Here is a 14,187-nt window from a genome sequence, read left to right as displayed (position 1 = left end):
CTGATACAATCCAAGTCACTCGGAAGAAAGAATATCAGAGATTTGGTTTTGCGGTATCTGTTTATTTGAAATATATACAGAGTGAGCCTGGGAGAGCATGCATATCAGTGGTTGGGGCATTTATTGTCTTTCCATCTTCTTCTGCCACTTAGAAGGTGGCTGAGAGCTGATGGACTCTGCTGTCTGGGAGGAAAGGAGCACAGTGGCAATTTTTTCCCTTTCAGGTTTGGTTTCTTGGTTCATCTTGTTTTGAGATGAACATCACTAGTAGAACAAAGAAGGATATCTAATACAGTTGATAGAGAAGAATTTTGAAAATGGTGAAGACAGAAATGAGTCCCTACCCTCCAGTCTGTAACCCCCTTAGCCATTGCAAACTGAGCCCGGCTCTCTTCTGTATTTCAGCTTGGCTCATAAAAGCTGAGGCCAAAGGTCAAATGTTCTCTGTCTGGCCCTTCAGCATCCACTCCCCAGCCACACACCCCTCTTCCCATGCCACCCCGCCACCCCCCTTACTTGGTACCCTCCTTGAGCGGGTGGCGCTGTGGGTAAAACCTCAGCACCTAGGACTTGCCGATCGCATGGTCGGCGGTTCGAATCCCCGTGGCGGGGTGCACTCCCGTCGTTCGGTCCCAGCACCTGCCAACCTAGCAGTTCGAAAGCACTTTCGGGTGCAAGTAGATAAATAGGGACCGCTTACCAGCGGGAAGGTAAACGGCGTTCCGTGTGCTGCGCTGGCTTGCCAGATACAGCTTGTCACGCTGGCCACATGACCCGGAAGTGTCTGCAGACAGCGCTGGCTCCCGGCCTATAGAGTGAGATGAGCGCACAACCCTAGAGTCTGTCAAGACTGGCCCGTATTGGCAGGGGTACCTTTACCTTTACCTTTACCTTGAGTATTTTGGCCTGGCTTTAAATGTGTCCTTGAAAGATAATGCCTGGCTAAAGAATAGAGAGGGGTGTAAGAGTGTGTGTAGATTCTGGTAGATTGTGGTATAAATATATGTGCCTTTTCTGTGCAAAACGGGGACTTGGTATGTCCCCTCTTGCTTCAAACAGTTCTGCTTTAAGAGTGCTGTTTGGGAGAAGCAGCACAAAATGAATCAGTATTAAAACAATTAAAAAGTGATCATGGTAGCCATGAAATCCACATGACACTTCACTTCACAGACTATCGCACATGGGCTAGAGTGTTGATTGGTGCTATTGCAGATCCATGGGCAAAAAGTCTAATTTAGAACCGTCGTGCAAATTTGACCCCCACCAGGAGATTTGATATTTTTCAAGGGCTGTTAATGATGCAACTATAACCGGGCATAATTTGCAGAACTGGAGATTTAAAATTGCATTACATTTTTCATAATCAATATAGCAGGATAGTACAAGCAGGACAATAAATAATAATGAATTAAATGATAATAATTAATAACAAGTTTTAAAAGCAAAATAAATGGGTCTTGCCTGCTTTGATTTATGCTAGCTAATTCAGGAAAACAATGGAAAATTATAGCAAAGTCCATTGCTACAGAACCTAGAAATAAATCAAGGTGATCTTTCTGTAACCCTGGGATAGGGGCCATTTTTTTTTTAATTGGAAAACATTTTATTTGGTTTTTACAATACAAATCTATATTTAAAAAATCAATTACATATCAATATAAAGAGAATCCTTGGAATCTCAGGACTTTCCTCCACCCCTTTCCCAGAGTTCCATTTTAATCATTTAAAAACTGCATCTTCTTCAAACTCTAATTATTATATCAATCCAAATTTTCCATAACAATAGTTACACTACAAGTGATACAAAATCCTGCCAATGTTTCTATCTGCTTACAGTAGTCTCTTAGATAACTTATAAATTTCTCCCATTCTTTTTATAAAGTTTTTGTTCTCTTGATTCCTGAGTTTTCCAGTCAAGTCTGCCATTTCAGCATAGTCCACCGGCTTGGTTTCCCATTCTTCTCTGGTCGGAACTGTATCTTCCTTTAATCTCTGGGCTAGTAGCATCTGGGTGGCTGTTGTTCCACACATGTAAAGTCTTTTCTGGTTGGATAGGGGACATTTTTTTCACCCAGAGGACAGCATTGCCTCATGGGCAACATTCCTGAACAGTAGGTTATGTCACATGCACACCCCTCCATCCCTCATCCAAGCGAGCAAGAAGCATTGTCATAGTTCAATGTCACATTCCAACCGGGCAAAAACAAGAAGGGCACAGGGCAAGGCCATAGAGGGAAGAAGACTAGGGAGAGTCAAGGATTGGACAGAGAGGCCAGGAGGCCCCAGGATTGTGACTCCTGCCCTAAGTATATGCAATTCACTTTTGACAGTCCAATCCTGACTTGTCTCACAAGGGGCCTCTCCAGACTGTTTTTGTTGTCATTGATGCAACAATAGTGCACTAGTGGTGGGTTTATACCTGTTAAAATGCTCTGGACAAAGGCATACCATTTAAGTTAGGCTCGTGCTTGTGGTGGGCAGGGATGAAGGCAAAAGTGGGTGGAGCAACAGAGGTGACCCTTACCTTACTTTCACAGTAAGATACCTTCTAGCCACAAATCAGAGGTTTGTACATACATAAGCCATGTGAGTCTCTTGATCTGTGCATGCAACAAGACATTATGCCAGTTCAGAGACATTGGGGGAGGGGGTGGAGCAGGACCTGTGAGCATGTGACTTGGGGACAGTCCCTAGAGGGGGTTAGAGAGGGCCAGCCTTGCTGTAGGGAATTGCAGAGTTGCAAAGTTCTGTCCCAAGTAATCCTGCACTGGCCATGCCCAGTGGAGATACTCTGAGCAGGCCTTCCCAGCAAGTCTGGGTAGATACATAGAGGAGAAGACAGATTCTGGGCCAACCACTTACAGCTACGAAGGTCATCGACAGCATTTTGAAGTGGGGCTAGAAACTTAACTGGAAGCTACTGTAGTTGTGTTACATACATACATAATTTTATTTGAATGCTGCCTTCCCACAATTCAAACCATGCTCAAGGTGGCTCACAATATGAAAACAATACGTAACTGCAACAGAGCAAAAGTAGTCATAAACAAAACATTAAAAATACACAACCAAGCTGAACAATTTCCACACAAGTCACAACAAGATCTGAACTAAAGATACAAAAAAAAACCCAGTAGCAGCAACGCCCTCCCAACAAACCTCCACAAACTATATCACAGCCCATGATTTTATTCAGCAGCCTCGGCTTTCGTAGCTGGAGTCAGTCCAGGGCCCACCTTCCCAGGCCTGGTGGAAGAAGGCCTGCAAGGCAGGGAGCAAGTCTTCCAGCCAAGGTGTGAACTGCATGCTCATCAGCATTCTGAACCTGATGTAGTTTCTGAGAACTTGTCAAAGGCAGCCCTGTGTACAGTGTGTTAAATAATCCATCCTGAAGGTGACTAAGGCATGAATCACTGTGGCTATCTAAGAAAACGTAGCCGGCATACCAGCCATAGCTGATGAAAGGCACTACTGGCATTGCCATCACCAGATCTAGAATTGAAAGGCACCCCTAAATTCTGATGAGGAATGCAACTGCATCCAAAACAGGCTGCAAGCCTACTCCGGAAATTCTCTATACATCCTGGCTTAGGCCATGCACCTACATTGCACTGGTGCTCATTGGTAAATCAAGAGAATGAAGGATGCTACACACACACACACACACACACAGGTCCAGGAGCCCCATGAATGGTTAAACTTAGTAGGGTACAGTCCAGAAGGAACAATATGTTTTAGCTACAAGGTATCAGCCTTTAGTTAGAAAAGGGAATGTACTAAGGGAATGTACTCCCACTTGCAATTGTTCAATGAGGACTGAGCTACAAAATGCTAAGTTCCTGTTGAGGAAGGACAGACAATGGGGAGAATGGAATGGAGTAGCTGGAATCCTGAATGGAGAACATTCCATGCTGCCACATTTTGTTTCAGATCCCACTCGTGCCATTCTATGAGGATTTGTTGTCTTACTGAACAGCTCCTTAAGTATATACATTGCTCCCAAATTGCTGATAGTAAAAGTTGATCAGATAATGTAGAATTAGTTTCCTGAACCTTCGAGTCAAGATGGGACTCTGGGTGGTTTAATAAAAGTGTATATGAATGTATGTTGTTTTGCCTGAGAAGGGGTATGTGAGATATTTACTATGCAGTTTGAATTACATCATAACACCCTCTATAGTAGTATAGCTGGTAACATAACAAGGCCATTTGTGAAATCCCAACAGTTAAGACATAGCAGAAAACACTCCTATCAGACTTGTAGAAAGGCAAGAAGCTTTTGGTTACAGGTTTAGCTTTCCCACCCTTCTAAATGAACACCAACTTCATCTAAGAGCATTTTAACACATTGGTTTGCATCTGGCGCTGCGTGACCAGAGGTCTGCTCACACTATGGGGTTTCCCCTTCCCTTTATCCACCCCTAGGTAAAGGTAAAGGGACCCCTGACCATTAGGTCTAGTCGTGACCGACTCTGGGGTTGCAGTGCTCATCTCACTTTATTGGCCGAGGGAGCCAGTGTACAGCTTCCGGGTCATGTGGCCAGCATGACTAAGCCACTTCTGGTGAACCAGAGCAGCGCATGGAAACGCCGTTTACCTTCCCGCCAGAGCGGTACCTATTTATCTACTTGCACTTTGACGTGCTTTCGAACTGCTAGGTTGGCAGGAACTGGGACTGAGCGACGGGAGTTCACCCCATCACAGGGATTCAAACCGCCGACCTTCTGATCGGCAAGTCCTAGGCCCTGTGGTTTAGACCACAGTGCCACCTGCATCCCTTATCCACCCCCAGCACCCCCTAAAATATGCTCTGGAGGGTTTCCCAACTCTCTGGAACAGAATTTGAGGGTGCACGAGGGAGCTTCATGGGGGAGGAGGAGGAGGAGAAATTCCACTGCACAAGCAGAAGTATGTTGCTCAAGTGGAACAGCGGCATTGAGTGAAGCTCATTTAATACATTTCAGTCAAAAGGAAAGTGGATTAGAATGCATAAGAGATGATCTACTAAAATGGCAATTTGATACTTACATGAACTCGCATAGTGGATATGAATACAATGGCACCGCAAGACATTGGCAGGTGCGAAGGAGGATATTGGTAGTAATATATGTTAGCCTGTAATATAGTAGTAATATATGTTATATGTTAGTCTTATTATACAGGGTGTTTATAGGAAAACTGCACTCTTGCAGTCCAGATGCTGTCCTCACAATTGCAGGAAACAGAATCCCCAAAGCACCAATAAACACATGCCAAATAAATGGGATGCATCCATCTTTCCACCATCTGAATAGTGTGCAGTTAGTTACAGAGTGATCCTGCAGATGTTGCACTCGGAAGGAAGTCCAATAGGCATATGCCTTAGTTAACTGGGTTTCGTGCTTTGGCCTTAAGCGTGTGAAAAGTGAGAATTAGTATATTATAGCTGCTCTTGAGAACATCCTGTGGGCAAAGTCTTGCAAGTGCAGCCACAGTGATAGTTCAGTACCATTGCCTGGAGGACAGGGCTTGCAACTGCCATGGGGGGGGGTTCCCTTTTATTAGTCACTAAGCTAAGCAACCTATACAGCATTTTTGATAAGAAAATGAAAAGAAGGGGAAATGAAAAGGAAGTCAAAGCAGAAAATCCTCATGTAATATCCCTTGATCTTTGAAACTGCTTCATCGATTTATCAAAGTACATAGGTAAAGGTAAAGGTACCCCTGCCCGTACGGGCCAGTCTTGACAGACTCTGGGGTTGTGCGCCCATCTCACTTAAGAGGCCAGGGGCCAGCGCTGTCCGGAGACACTTCCGGGTCACGTGGCCAGCGTGACATCGCTGCTCTGGCCAGAGCCAGAGCCGCACACGGAAACGCCGTTTACCTTCCCGCTGGTAAGCGGTCCCTATTTATCTACTTGCACCCGGAGGTGATTTCGAACTGCTAGGTTGGCAGGCGCTGGGACCGAGCAGCGGGAGCGCACCCCGCCGCAGGGATTCGAACCGCCGACCTTTCGATCGGCAAGCCCTAGGCGCTGAGGCTTTAACCCACAGCGCCACCTGCGTCCCTATCAAAGTACATAATATGTCTGTTTAATTGGCTGCTGAGTTGAAATCAGATGAACTTATTCTTAAGACCAATTGAATGCAATACAATAACCTGTCTTCACCAACCTGCTGCCCTCCGGATGTAATGCAATACACAACTACCACCAGTCACATCGGGCATGGCCCACGCTTTACAGCAAGCCAGACCACCTGTCCATCTAGCTCAGCATTGTCTACACAGATTGGCAATGGTTCTCCCCTAAGTGGTAGTCCAGTGGCAGCTAGAGGGCACCAGGTTGGGGAAATATACAATAAATCATCACACAGGAGCAGTGAGGTTACAGGGAACCAGGCGAGGGCCTTCTCGGTAGTGGCGCCCTCCCTGTGGAACGGCCTCCCAGCAGATGTCAAGAAAATAAACAACTATCTGACTTTTAGAAGACACCTGAAGGCAGTCCTGCATAGAAAAGTTTTTAATGTTTGATGTTTTACTGTGCTTGGTGGTTTAATTTGTTGAAAGCCACCCAGAGTGGCTGATGCAGCCCTGTCAGATGGGTGGCAAGCAAGCAAGCAAGCAAATAAATAAATAAATGCTACAACACGAGAGAGAGAGAGAGAGAGAGAGAGAGAGAGAGAGAGAGACTTGCACTTGTTAGTCAACTCTGTAAAAATAATTCTGATAAGCGTTAAATCATCAACTTGACAAAAAGGGAAATGACAATAAAGTCAAATATGATGGTGCTTGGACAGCATAATATGTAGAGGAGTGTTTACTTTATCAGACCTTCAAATGGAATAGGAAATCCCCCCAAACACACCCCCCCACACGTAAGACAGTTGCTGTTTCTCAAAAGTTTCCCTTGTTTGAATTGAAGATCCACTGCACAACAACATTGTTATAACATTAACAACTCAGCCCTTTGCTTTTAAAATATGCAACAGCCTATCCCCATGGTTTGCTTACGTGTGAAGCTAGCGATCAGTGCCGTGGCTTGTTTCATATTTCTGACTCTGAAAATATTCTGAAAAGGAATAAAAGATCTAAGAGCCTCTGGAACCCAACAGCACCAAGAACCTTGCACTAGATCTCTCTCTCAGTCTCTCCCACTCTTTCTGTAATTTTTAATACATGAAAAGGATTTATATATAAAGAATTCAAACTAATTCTGGACCTACGTGCCCATGATTCAAATTATTGATTACAAGGCAAGGAATACTGCAAGACACAGAGTTCTGTGTGGAGATGATGAAAGGAATTCCTTTAGAATGTGGGTCTTCTTCCCTTTCCTTTCTTAAGGGCTCACACACCGTCTCTTTGATGGACTGAATAGTATTGATATGCTGTGAGGGTATCTAATCAGAGTGGTTTAGCATCTGCCTTGCATGCGAAAGATCCCAAGTTGAGTCGCTGGCATCTTTAGGAAAACTCCTTCCTGAAAACTTGGAGAGTGGCTGCCAGTCCATGTAGGGCAGCCTAACAAGGGGAACCGGTTCCACTTAGGGCAGCCCCAGCACCAAGGTGAGTTAGGCAGATGTGTAAGTTTGGCAGCAGGGTGAGGAGGCCTAGGGTACAGGCCTCGGCTTCACCTTTCCTTCCATTAACCCCCCTCTACCATACTCGCATTAAAAAAAACCCTTAAAAGTGCAAACACAGTTATGCCAGGAGGGGCACTGGGACATTCTTCTGTTTTGCATGAGCATCTCTCCTTGTTGGACAGAGGTCATGGGTGTGTCTAAGGAGCAAGAAGCTCCTGGCTTTCTGATAACACATTTGTTTCCTTGAGGTCAAGGTGCCAAACCCAAGAAAGCTAAGAAAGGCAGACAGGGTGATGGATGAGGCCTTCAGAGATGTTATAGCTGTGTCCCACCCCCGTGACATTTCCCCTACTGTCAGGGAAGAAATTAGGGTTTCTTGGAAGGAAAATGTCACTCAGAGGAAGGAAGAAACATTCCCTTACAAGGGACTGATTCCCTGAGGAATGAACAGCTACCCCCTCATTCCAAGGATACTCCGATGGGACAGGGGAGCGATCCTGGTAATGTGTGATTTTATCATGAAGGACACATGTACTTGGGTGTCTGATGAACATAAAGGCCACAGGGCAGATTGCCTGCCTGGTAGAAAGGTTGTTGCCTAGATGGCCTGGTATGTAATGCTAGGGAGAAGTCAGTGGTTGTGGTGCATGTTGGCACCAATGGCATCAGGAAATGTAGCCATGAGTTATTTGAAGCCCAATTTGGGTTGGTAGTAGGATCCTGAAGACAGGACCTCCAAGGTAGTTTTCTCGGAAATGCTATCACTTCTACACCCAAGGCCAGCCAGATGGTGTCGGGAGGTGGTGTTTGCATTTGTTACAGTGGGGTAGGAGATATGAAAATAATGCCAATATATTTCACACCTGGCAACCAATACACACCTTTGCTTTCAGATAGTACATGGGTAGACGAGTCTAAAAAGTCTGGAACCCAAATTTTAACAGCCCTCTAGTGGCTATGATGCCTTATTTACCAGAAGTAATGTATTTAGTGTGAACTCTAGATGTGTATACTGACTACTAGGACTATAAATGTGAAAAGACAGCTAAACCTCTCTGTGCAACTATTAAGAGCCCTGGGTTCTACTCTTGACTGGCTTTTCCAAGCACTTGTGCTGATGTCAATGGAATGTAGACTTGTGCTTGATTCAGTGGCTGAATAGGGCACAACTGCCAAATATATAATGGAAGATAGAAAACTATCAGCCTGTATAAATTGGGTTTAAACTCCTCTCTGTGGTCAGCAGATCAAGACTCCCATGTGTTTCTTTAGTCTTTTAATAGGTAGTTTTAATTGTTTCATTCTGTACCCAATTCCAAAAAGTTACGGCAAAACAGAGCCAAATTTACCTTGAATTTGTGCACAAGGCATGATGTTCTACAGTCCATAAAAATGTCAGGTTCCAGATGAATCACAGGGTAACATAGCCATGTATTCAGTATGAATGTCTGCAAAGGAGTGCCAAAAGTAGGTGGTCCTATAGGTGCTTTCTGTGATCAGGTTCTGCCTCCTATTGTTCATATAGATTCCTAAACACACATAATGTATGAGCAGTGCAATCCTATGCACATCTACTCAGAAGTGAGCTCCATTGAGCTTAATGGGACTATTTCTGAGATGAGTAAACGACTGCAACCTTACTTATCAGTGGTGTAGCAGAGCAGGAACATGGGAGTACAGGAACACTGAGAGCAGGAGCAATTACTTCATCTGCCAGAGGTGATAATGAGGCTTTCAAGTTTTACTGTGACAGTAAAACAGATTATAACAGGAAAAATCAAGCTGACTATGTGTGGTGGGCAGAATAGTTCATTAGTTCTTTCCTTTCCTTTCCTGGGGTTCCTACTTGTTTGCAAGATCGGTTGCATTTCTAACTAAAGCAATCACCATGAATTCAGTGGAACTTTCTCCTAGTCAATGATGCTTGGTACTGTAATCATGGGGTATGGCTGATCAGCAGTTCAGGCACACAAAAGCATTGTGATACCACCCTTTGCTGGACCTCTATTCGATGGCTGCCAGCTGATCCTTGTATATCAGGGAATTGTGTTGTTGTGAGGGTGTGTGTGTGCATACATATGAATATATTGTGTACAGCTGTGGGGGCTCTCAGGATGAGCTCCTGCACTTCAGAATCTACTACGGCTAGTTAAGTCCATCAAAGGCAGTTGCATAGAACTGGGCTGCAAATATTTTAGGACAGGGCTGGTGGAGCATTGTCTCTATGTCATGCCTTTTCTTGGGAGTCAGGAAGCCCTTCTTTTTCCATAGGTACATGAAACAAAAGGAATTGTAGCTCAGTAGCAGAGCAGCTGCTTCACATGCAGAAGTACCAGGTAAAATCCCCAGGAGTTTTAGGTAGGGCTGGCAGAGAGACCAGTGCCTGAGATCTGAAGAGTGGATCCCAGTCAGACTATAATGACCAGTGATTTGACTCAGTCTCAAGCAGTTTCCCCTGCTTCTATATATCGAAAGTGTATTATACGACCCTTAATTAATTCCCTGAATATTCAGAACATCACTGCAATGATGTCATCTGTTTATGCAGAGGCAACAGGAAACCAGATGTCCTATCCTGGAGATCTCTTTTTTAACTGAGTGCTATACTAACGTCGAAACAGCACGGTTTCCCCCCCCCCCCCTCGACTTTTAGTATAGGACGCAGCCCAAGTTAATACAGTATTATGTAGATTCACACGGAGGAAAAAAATGCGTTGAAACGCTAGTTAGTAGAACGGCTGGCAGATAAGTTTCACCTGGCATTCAAAAGCACACGAGCGTATGGAAAGGTTCAACAATCGTGCGGCGTGCTCCTGCGTTAAACACATCCGACCCGGCGTTGCAGACGCCAGTTCCACAGCCGCGCAAGTTGCGTAATTCGCTGCCTCTTCCGAAGGCGCGAAGCTGAAGAAACCCTCCGCCGATTACACGCACGCACACACACACACACACAACTTCAGTGCAGCAAAAGCAACCGCAGGCCAAGCTCTCCCTCCCCTCGCAACCCCCTGCACTCGAAGCACGTTACTGTCGCCCATCGCCCTCCCCAATGTCGAAGCAGCAGCAGCAGCCTGTGGCTGGGGACTGCTCGGTCGAGCCGCTCTAGCGGAGCGGCGTTGCCCTTTTAAGACGAGCCGTGTCAGGCCCGTGACGTCAGAGGAGTGCAGAGATCTAGTCGTCGCGGCTGCTGCTCCTCTTTCTGTTATTGCAGGCAAAGGCTGGGAAGAGGAGGAGGAGGACGAGGAAGAGGAGGGGTGGCTTCTCCGGCTGCATCGAGCGGTTCCTCTGCCTGGGCTGCTGCCCCCCTGGAAGCGAGGACGCCGCCGCCGGGCACTGCCCCCTTGCCTTCCTCCCTCCCTCCCTCCGCCGAAGAGTTTCCTTTGTATTTCTGGAGGGCTTTGCCATGCACCAGGATCCGGCGGCAGCAGCAACGGCCAGCGGCAGGAGGAACTTTCCCAGCCGGAGCCGAATGGCTGAGAAGGGGGCGATTTAAGAGCGAAGTCCGCTTTCCCCTCCTGCCCGACGAGCCGGCGGCGGCTGCAGCAGCGAGGAGGGAGGCAGCCAGCCAGTCAGCCAGCCCGCCAGCGCAGGCGGGGTGGGGGGATCACCCGGCCCCCCTGAGACGGGGCGCTCAGCCCGGATGCCGGCGCCCCTGCTGCCCCCGGCGGGAGAAGTGCGAGGGTCTCCTCCCTCCGCTGGGGCGCCGCCAGCCGGCGCGTAAAGCTCCTCTGCAGAAGCCCATCCGAGGCGAGCACTTGGGCGAACTTCCCTCGGACTCTCCCCTCTCCCGCCGTCGGAGTGCACGGCCCCCTGGCCTCCCTGCCCGTGATTATTTCCGTGCAATTCGGAGGTGGGGTGCTGCTTCGTCGTCTATTTAAATATATACACGCGCGCGCGCACAGAGAAACTATTTTGGGCCAGGATCATGGCGATGAAAGGGACTGCCGCCAACACCGGGATCTTGCTCGTGACGGCCAACGTGGGATCCTTGTTCGACGATGTGAGTAGCTGGGCTGGCCGGGTCGGGGGTGGGGGGCTCCTCGCAAGCGCCGCGCGCGCAGGTGGGGCCCGGTCACCTGCTGCAGATGGAGGCTCCGGGCGCGTTCGTGCGCCCTGGCTGCTTTGGGCAATGGTGGTTCTGTGTTCCCCATTTTTCCCTGCTGGGGCATCGCTGGCGGAGTGGCTGCTGGCGACCATGACCGCGCCAGCCTGCCTACTTCCTTGGTGGCTCGGAAGCGGGGTGGGGGGTGGGGAAGGGGAGGAGGTCGGGGTTGAGCCCGGCGTGGCTTTTCTCCAGGTCCTAGCGCCCTTCCAGTCTCGGCTTCTCAGCGAGGAGAAAGTCCCACGGGCGTGCCTGCGCGGTGCCACTTCTGGGGATTGACGCCTTGCGCGTCAGACTGGGGATTCCCTTTGGGCCGCCCCGCTCAGGAAGCGGAGAAGGACGGAGGCGAGTCGCGCCGCCTCCCCGAGAGCGCACCTAGCCTGGCTGACCCGGCGCGGCCGCTCCGCCCCGCCTGGCCCCTTAGGCGCTCTTCAGGAAGCGGCGCTTGGGGAGGCGCTTGGGGACGGCGAGAGGGCCGGGCCCGCTGTCCTCGACAAAGTTTTCCCTCTCTGTTCCCTAGCTGGGGCAGCCGCCCGCCGTTTGGGGGAGGGTGGATTGGTGGAGGGGGTGGGAATGGGGGGTCGCAGGACCTTCCCTCCCACGCAATTAACCCCCCGGCGTTACCCTTTTAATTGGTGCATCCTTTCTGCGGCCGCGTTGCCCATAGGTACTTGTGCAGCGTCTTGGTTCCAACAGCTTCTTCTTGTGGTTTCCCTGCAAAATTTGCCTAGAGGCGGTTCACACACTTGTTTTGCATTACACGTGAGCAGGGCCGGTGGTCCTCTGCTGGCGGAAGAATCAGATGTGTGGAACTAGGCACGGAGGAAAGCCCTGAAGTAATGACCACCGTAGAAGTATAGTATCGGAAGGGAGCACCTTGTCCAAACCTCCTGCCATGCGGGGTTCTTTTGCCCAACGTGGGACTCGAACCCACGACCTTAAGATCAGGAGTCTCATGCTCTACCAGCTGAGCCGCTCTGAAATAACATTGTGTGCCAAAGTGAGGTGAGGAGACACAAATTGATATCTGTGGAGGGAGATCTGTGATTGCCCCCCTGCACATAGTAATCAATTTGGGTTGTGCTAATCACCCAGTGTGAACAAGTGCTATATAAATGAAGTTGTGGGAACTGCCTTTTCTTTGGGAACTGCATCTTGCTGTCTTGACAGACTGGGACAGGTTTTGAAACCTTGGAGCATTTGGGGAACGAGAGATGGTATGACCACAACAGTGTAAATGTGTGCGCTATCTATAACCAGATTTGCACTCTCAATTGTAGGAACATGTGCTTTTTTGTTGTTAAAAGTTTTTCTGGGAATGAAAAAAGTTAAGCTATGTCTTTGTTTTAGTTGAAAGAAGGTTATGCTTTTTAAAAAAAAGTTGGTTGGAATTGTTAAAAAAAAAGTCACTTTCCCTAGATAAATCTTTCAAATACAAATGCCCAGTGCCAAAAATAAAAGGTGGGGAAGGGAGAGCAGGGAAGAAGGGAGAGGTTAATTTGCAGGGAGGTGGCTTCATAAAAAGGTTTGTGCGCCAATGATAGAAGTGGCTGCTAATTGCAAACTTCAGTATACAAAGGAATATGTATTAATGTTTGTTTTTCTTCCCTGTTCTATCTTTGTTTTGTTTTTGCAAGGAACAGCAGGTGCAAAAATAATGTTAATTGTGATGGGGGTGTGTGTGTATCAATTCCTCCAGGGTGCTAGCCCTATTTATAATCATTTTTCCACTGTAACCAGGAAAGAAAGAAAGAAATCTTGTATTTCTGTTGGTCAAAAACATCTCCTCCATATCTGGGCATTCTGAGTTGTTATCTTGATATAATTTGAAGTAACTTACAAACCAAGAATGATTGGGGTTTCTAGATTTTGTAAATTGCATCCTGATGAGGATTTGGGGTAAAATAAATTCAGGTGTAAAGTCTTTTTTTTTTTAATTAAAAAATAATCTAATTATTAAGTTGTATCCTGGTCCTGGATGTGAACCCGGGGCACATGTTGTAGTAACTTTGCTTAATATCTTGTTCCAGATATTTGGGTAAAGGATGGCAGTTTTAGTTTTTAATGCCACTTCTCCAGTTTAGTTTAAAGTGTTGCATTACTTCAGTGTAAATGGAATGGTTGCATTGAATTTAGGTGGCTGTTCACATTTTAGGGGTCTTTGTTGCCTCCTTTATTACACTGACCTACTGCAGCACTTACAATACTTGGGGGTTAGAGGTTCTCCATAGGAGCTTTGCGTGTTTTCTAGGCCTGAGACTGTAGAACCACATAATGCTTTGTAATAACACATGCACTACTCACTTAGGACAGGTCCACACCATACACTTAAAGCACATGACCTCTCCCAAAGAATCCTAGGAGCTGTACTTTTCCTACTCATAGAGGTACAATTCATAGAACCATTAAAAACTAGTTCTTGAGATTCTCAGTGGGGTGGAGAGCCATGTGCTTTTAATGTGGGGGGTCAGATGCGGTTTAAATATATGGTGTGGTGTGGATCTGCCAGTAATCTAAACTGTT

At 47.2% G+C, this 14,187-nt stretch overlaps 1 protein-coding gene across 4 annotated transcripts in view; it reads left to right on the top strand.

Moving 5' to 3' along the window:
• The first annotated feature begins 10,607 nt into the window (after window positions 1-10,607).
• INPP5A (inositol polyphosphate-5-phosphatase A) overlaps window positions 10,608-14,187 on the top strand; it is a 240,041-nt gene continuing 236,461 nt past the window's right edge. Inside the window, exon 1 of one of the 4 annotated variants that reach the window (XM_079978457.1) lies at window positions 10,608-11,562. In XM_079978457.1, coding sequence (XP_079834583.1) covers window positions 11,488-11,562 — 75 coding nt within the window. In that variant the 5' untranslated portion in view covers window positions 10,608-11,487. The remainder of the gene's footprint in view (window positions 11,563-14,187) is intronic. The other 3 variants (XM_079978459.1, XM_079978458.1, XM_079978460.1) reach the window with 3 other exon arrangements.

Source organism: Podarcis cretensis, assembly GCF_951804945.1.
Source record: "Podarcis cretensis genome assembly, chromosome: 5".
Lineage (NCBI taxonomy): Eukaryota > Metazoa > Chordata > Lepidosauria > Squamata > Lacertidae > Podarcis > Podarcis cretensis.
This window is presented reverse-complemented; position numbering and strand designations above follow the sequence as displayed.